At 53.5% G+C, this 6,573-nt stretch overlaps 1 protein-coding gene across 1 annotated transcript; it reads right to left on the bottom strand.

The window, feature by feature from the left end:
* Positions 1-900: 900 nt before the first annotated feature.
* Positions 901-6,432, bottom strand: SOX9 (SRY-box transcription factor 9). Its single transcript, XM_082708313.1, has 3 exons — positions 5,621-6,432; positions 4,370-4,623; positions 901-3,799 (listed from the first exon to the last, which is right to left on the bottom strand). Exons 1-3 carry the CDS (start codon positions 6,049-6,051, stop codon positions 2,958-2,960), a joined length of 1,527 nt encoding a protein of 508 aa, XP_082564439.1. The 5' UTR covers positions 6,052-6,432; the 3' UTR covers positions 901-2,957.
* Between the last annotated feature and the right edge of the window lie 141 nt (positions 6,433-6,573).

Here is a 6,573-nt window from a genome sequence, read left to right as displayed (position 1 = left end):
GGAGAGTCTGGATACCGGTGAGGGCGGTCAGGGACAGGGGCCCTGAAGTCAAACCAGCCTGAGATGACAAGAGACTTGACTCCTTTAGAGACACTTCCCCAATCAGCCAGGGTGTCTGTGGGGGTTGGGGGGGGGGTTGGCTCTGTGTGGGGGTGGGAGGGAAGGAGTGATTTCATCTGTTTAATGAAAAATGACCTGGACGTTTCTCTGATCCTGGAAACTCCCATGTCACCCAGGCCAAGAAAAACAGGATTAGGTCTTATTACTTCTACCAGGGCTTTGCAACTTCTCAGAATGAGTTAACTGGGAGGGAAGAGCAAAATAAGGTAATCGCCTTCCATTGTCCCTGCAGATAGACCGGGGAGGCTCTGAATCACATATAATGGGTTAATAAAACAGGCTTCCCTCTGGTCCTCTTTGAAAACTTCTCTTTTGGCTTCTTCTGCCTTCTAAATGGACACCCCTTGTTGGTATGTGACCATGAAAATATAGAAAGTTTGCTCAATTGAATTGAGACAGGCAAGTCACCCCTCTGGCATTCTGTCTACTGACAAGCTACTGATTTCAGGTCTAATATTCCGCTCTGAGTTTCAGAGGGAAATAGCTTTTGCCCTGAAGCATGAGGCTGTTAATATCACAACAAACATTTTGCCCAAGAGGGGAACCACGGACAGGGAATGGTCTAGGTGACCTAATAGGGGGACACTTTCCAAGACTTTTCCGTGTAGATTTTGGGGACGCAGTCTTTTCGTCACTGCCAATTTTGGGATAGTCAAAAGTGCAACATCAACCCTGAGACCATCACAGTGATCGGTGTGTAACAATCTCTTTTGTGCCTCAATTCTTCCAATCATCCTTTGAAGGGGAGAATGGGGTGAGTAAGTCAGTCCACAGGGCCGCTTTCCTTTTAATGCAATGTATATTTATTGTAAACAATAATATACAAAAAAAAAAAAAGAAAGAAAAAAGGAAAAGATGAGTTTCACAGAGGGAACAAAAGGTTTGGGGGAGGGAAACAAACAAAACACGAACACAAACCAAACCTTACCTAAGGACAAAATATGATTTAAATGCCAGGTTTCTTAAGTTACAGAAATATTTTTTTTTTAAAGATCTGCTTTTATACAGAAATTGAAAGATGCCATATTATAAGAGTGCTTTAAGATTTTATTCTACTGATTTCTAAAACTGTTAATATATCTTTTTTTAAATTAAAAAAAAAAAAAAAAGTTTGCTGTCTTTTTTAAAAAGCAATCCTCGAACTCTCCAGCCACAGAAGGAATTAAGAATTCAGGTCTCTTGTTGGGCTTCTCCCCTCCAATCTTTCCTCCTTGTCTCCAAGAGAACATGCAGGGGACTCTCCATGACACATGCCAGCCTTGTTTTGTGTCAACACACACACACACACACACACACACACACACACAATTTAGGCAGCCCAAAGATCTGTGGCAGAAAAACACTGAAAAGACTCAGTGATACACTACATTTGCAACCTCTCATTTACACAAAAAGAAAAACAAGTTTCCAGTTTGTTTTCAACAAAACAACAAAGAAAAAAAAAAAAGGACAGACAAAAAGGCATGTATATTATACAAATCTAGGACAAGAAATCCAAAGAAACTTGCTTTTAATAATAATAAAAAAGATTAAAGAGATAAATAAAAAAAAAACTGGTTACAGTTAAGAACATAATTTAACAGATGACCATACCCTTTGAGGAAGGCTCCAACAACCTATTTTAAGGAAGGTAAAATTTCAAAAAATTTTTTAAAAAGAGAAAGATTTTTTTTTTTTTAACGAAAACCTCTCCTTACAAAATAAATAATTTTAGCACGTGGAATGTCTTGAAGGTTCACTGCTGGTGTTGGGAGAGGCACAGGTGAAGGCATAAGGGAGAAGGCTCTAGCATCTGTGTCCCACATGGGGCTGGAGCAGGCAACCAGGGGGCAGTGTGCTGGGGCACTTACTGGCTGCTGAAACATTCCCAGAACAGATTTCATCTCCTTTGCTTGGTTTTCACTTCTTTAAGATTGCAGCAAACAAGCAAATGCGGAAGGAAATGCACTAACAGAGAGTACAAGTATATTCCAGCAGCACAGTTTTAAGGCTCAAGGTATTTTCTCTTGTTTAAAAAATATATATATGATAAAGCTTACCAAATGCTTCTCTAGACTATGGTTTACTTCCCTATTTGCAAAATAAGGCCTTTATTTTTCTTTCTAAGGCAGCTCCTCCTTGAATCAGAAAGCCTGAGGAATTAAGCAAAGTTAACCCCCAAAACTGATCACATAACACAAATTCGTGTTTTTTTTTTTATGTTAATACAACAACACACACACTTTTTTTTTTGTTTTTTGTTTTTTGTTTTTTTGTTTTTTTTTTTGTAAGAGAAAGCTCATCTGTACAAAAATATTCTGGTTGCAGGAAAAGCTAGCGCACACTGTTCAACTAAGTAGTTTAGCTGTTGGAAAAATAAGAGCATTTAATTTCTTTATCTAAAAATATGTATAAATCCCCTCAAAATGGTAATGAATCATACACAGTACATACTAAAAATATTTAAAATAGAGAATATTCCTCACAGAGGACTTTTTTCTTTAATTACTGCTAAAAAATAATTACAAAGTCCAAACAGGCAGAGAGACTGAGCAAACTGGTGATACGACTATTCTCCATGATCCTCCATGCTTGCTTCCAAGACCGTTTTCAAGTTCGGGTCCTCCGGGATTCCGCCGGGTCCATCTGGCCACGAGGGTGGCCTGGCCACTTGCTTTGCAACAAGGTGGGAACGCGTTCGGATAGCTGATGTTTCCGTCTGGGAATCTGGGTACGAGTTGCCTTTAGCTTAAATGTCTTTAAAGAATAGGGGGAAAAAAAATCGTCCCAAGGAAATTGTGGCGGGTTCTTGCTTGCTTCGGTGCTCTTTTCCTAAAGGATCATCACACGCGGCCTCCTCAAGGTCTGGTGAGCTGTGTGTAGACCGGCTGTTCCCAGTGCTGGGGGCTGTGGGTCTGCGGGATGGAGGGGACCCCCGAGGTGTCGGCGATGGGGGTGTACATGGGCCGCTGCGCGGGGTTCATGTAGGTGAAGGTCGAGTAGAGGCCGGAGCCCTGGCCCGCCGCGTGGCTGTAGTAGGAGCCGGAGTTCTGGTGGTCTGTGTAGTCGTACTGCGAGCGGGTGATGGGCGGGTAGGAGGGGCTGTAGTGCGGGAGGTTGAAGGGGCTGTAGGCGATCTGCTGCGGCGAGTGCTGCTGCTGCTCGCTGTAGTGGCTGGGACTCAGCTGCTCCGTCTTGATGTGCGTTCGCTGCGACTGGCCCGGCTCGCTGCTCAGCGGGGTCAGCGTGTGCGCCGGCTGCGGCGGCGGGGGCGCCGGCTGCGGGGGCGGGGGCGCCGGCTGCGGGGGCGCGGGCGGGGCCTGCGGGGCCTGCGGGGGCTGCTGCGGCGGAGGCGGCGGCGGCGCCTGCTGCTTGGACATCCACACGTGGCCCGCGCCCGCCGGGGTCGCCGCCGTGCTGCTGATGCCGTAGCTGCCCGTGTAGGTGACCTGGCCGTGCGTGGCCGGCACCCCAGGGTGGCCATTGGGCGGCAGGTACTGGTCGAACTCGTTGACGTCGAAGGTCTCGATGTTGGAGATGACGTCGCTGCTCAGCTCTCCGATGTCCACGTCGCGGAAGTCGATGGGGGGCTGTCGGCCCCCCTCTGGCAGGGGGCGCCCCTCGCGCTTCAGGTCAGCCTTGCCCGGCTGCACGTCGGTTTTGGGGGTGGTGGGCGGCGTCGGCGGGCCCTGGGATTGCCCTGCGGGTGATCAAAGAGAAGAAGCCCAGTCGAGTCAACAGGGGCCGTGCAAGGGCTCTAATCTTAGGACCCCTCCTTGGATCCTCCCTCCGAGCTGAAGTGTCAGAAGGACCCGCAACCGCGCGGGAGGCGCGCAGCACCCGAGATAAGTCGCCAAATGATTAACCTGCCAGTACACATTCGGCGATCTCCTTTTATGGGGGGCAGGGAGGGTCTGAGGCCCGGAGGGTCGGGAGGACCGGATTGCTACTTGTGGAAGAGCCCGGTGTGTGCTTTTGGGGTGGTGGAGCGAGAGAAGGAGGAAGAAGTTCTGTAAAGCTGTAAAGGCATTTTACCTCGCAATAAAAATTAATCTGCTAGGATGTAGAGACTGAGGTGTGTGTGTGTGTGTGTAGGGACTTCACGGGGGTCCTAGGCTGAGAGGGGGGTAGGATTAGGCTCTAGGGGTAGTTTTTCCCTCTCCCGGGAGCGCAAAGTCCCTAAGAGGAGCCTACTCGGTGGAGACCTGGGGGTGTGCAGTGGGGTCCCTGGGAGGCCCAGTCTGGCTGGGCCTTGGGGGGGGGGACTCACCGGAGTGCTCCCCGGGGGAGTGCACCTCGCTCATGCCGGAGGAGGAGTGGGGCGAGTCCGCCTGCAGCGCCTTGAAGATGGCGTTGGGGGAGATGTGCGTCTGCTCCGTGGCCTCCTCGGCCTCCGCCTGGCCGTTCTTCACCGACTTCCTCCGCCGCGGCTGGTACTTGTAATCCGGGTGGTCCTTCTTGTGCTGCACGCGCAGCCGCTCCGCCTCCTCCACGAAGGGCCGCTTCTCGCTCTCGTTCAGCAGTCTGGGGGCGGGGGAGGGGGCGCAGGGAGAAACAGAGGGGGTTCTGTGAGACTGGCCGAGCTGTCAGGTCGGCGGGAGGGGGAGGTGACCCCGACCGCTCGGCTTCTGCGCACACAACCCCTTCCTCCCTCCTCCCTGCTTTCCAGCCCCTGCCGCAACTCCTAACTTTTAAGTTAAAAATGAAAGAAAGAAGAAAGAAAAAGCAAGAAAAGGAAAAAAGAGAAGAAAAGGAGAAGGAAAAAAAAAAAAAGGAAAAATAAATCTCGGTTCTTTTAGTCGGACCTGAGCCGTCACTCCCCGCCCCGCCCTCGCTCCTTCTATTTTGGAAAACCCTGGAGATGAAAATAGCTCTCCGCTGCTCGGGATCTAAGTGCTTCTGCTACTGTAGCTAAAACGCCCCCCGCCCCCAACATCCTTAAAAGCTTTCCAAAAATCACTTAATCGTCAAGGAGCTCCTCCTGCCCCCCCCACCCCCGCCGCGTCCACCTATTTCCAGCAGTACCCCCCCCCCCCATTCCTGCTTGGAGTCTCCTCTGGCCTTGAAGTCCCCCCCCCCCATCCCATCTCCCTGGTTTGTAGGGCTACACGAGAGAGCGCAGTTGGAGCGAAAGAGGGACAAACTTCACTTCTCACCCAACCCCCAACTTGGGATCGAACTTCACAGCGACGGGAGATAGGGCTGGCAGCCCCCTCCCACCGTGTCTCCCACAGTCTTCTCCCACCCTCTGGCTCTCTCTGTCCCCTTCCCCTCCGCACCCCCCGCCTCCCTCCCTTCCCCCCCTGAGAGCAATCCAAGAACTTTGTCAAACTCTGAGCCAAGTTACACTTCGTCCTCCCCCCGCCCCCCACCTGCCCCCCCAGCCCCCCGCCGCCGCAGCCCGCGGGCTCCGGGACCCGCAACTCCCTCCTGCTGGGAGGCGGGGCGCGAGAGTGTCCCGGCCAGCGCCCCCCCCCCCCCGCCCGCCGCCGCGGAGCCCACCCTGCCGCGCCGGCCCTACCTCCAGAGCTTGCCCAGCGTCTTGCTGAGCTCGGCGTTGTGCAGGTGCGGGTACTGGTCGGCGAGCTTCCTGCGCGCCGCCTGCGCCCACACCATGAAGGCGTTCATGGGCCGCTTGACGTGCGGCTTGTTCTTGCTCGAGCCGTTGACGCGCACCGGCATGGGCACCAGCGTCCAGTCGTAGCCCTTGAGCACCTGGCTGACCGCCTCGCGGATGCACACGGGGAACTTGTCCTCCTCGCTCTCCTTCTTCAGGTCCGGCTCGCCCTTAGGGAACGTGTTCTCCTGGGGCCGCGTGTTCTCGGTGTCCGAGCCGGAGCCCGAAGGGCAGGGCGAGCCCGCCGAGTCCTCGGACATGGTGGGGCTGGGGGCGCCGGACAGGCCCTTCTCCTGCTCGTCGGTCATCTTCATGAAGGGGTCCAGGAGATTCATACGCGGGCCCGGGGCAGGGGGCGGGTGGCCGGGAAAGGCGAGAAGCCGCGGCGGCTCGGGGACTCGAGGCGCGGGCTCCTCTCCCCTCGGCTGCCCGGACGCGGAGCGAGCGGCTCCCGGGGAGCCTGGCGCGTCACCCGGCTGCGGCAGCGAGCACTTGGGAAGGCGCGCGGTGGCCAGCCCGCAGCTGCCCGCTCCAAGTGGGGTAAGGCGAATTGGAGAGGAGGAGGAGGAGGGGAAGAAAGAGAGCAAAAGCGGGGCGCTTGCACCCCTTCTCTTCTCCTCCTGCAAAGAAAAGTTCCTGGAGTGAAACTGGCAAGTCGCGGCGCCACTGAAGTTTCCAGTGAGTTTCAAGCTCCGCTCTCAGCTCTTCGACTCCCAGCCCCGGGGCTCTTTAATAACTACTGCTCCTCACCTTAGAGACGGCCAGCCAATCAGAGCGCGGCATTTCAGGGGTTGGCAGGCAGCTGATTGGACTGGACTTTTCGGGGAGGAGGATTGTGGCACTGGGCTTGGGTGACG

This window comes from Mustela nivalis (assembly GCF_964662115.1).
Source record: "Mustela nivalis genome assembly, chromosome: 17".
Taxonomy (NCBI): domain Eukaryota; kingdom Metazoa; phylum Chordata; class Mammalia; order Carnivora; family Mustelidae; genus Mustela; species Mustela nivalis.
This window is presented reverse-complemented; position numbering and strand designations above follow the sequence as displayed.

Coding starts and splice junctions, on each gene's coding strand:
- SOX9 (XM_082708313.1), bottom strand. CDS start 6,051: ATGAATCTCCTGGACCCCTTCATGAAGATGACCGACGAGCAGGAGAAG. Junction 4,624..5,620: donor ACGCTGGGCAAGCTCTGGAG/GTAGGGCCGGCG, acceptor CCCCGCCCCCAG/ACTGCTGAACGAGAGCGAGA. Junction 3,800..4,369: donor CTCCCCCGGGGAGCACTCCG/GTGAGTCCCCCC, acceptor GATCACCCGCAG/GGCAATCCCAGGGCCCGCCG.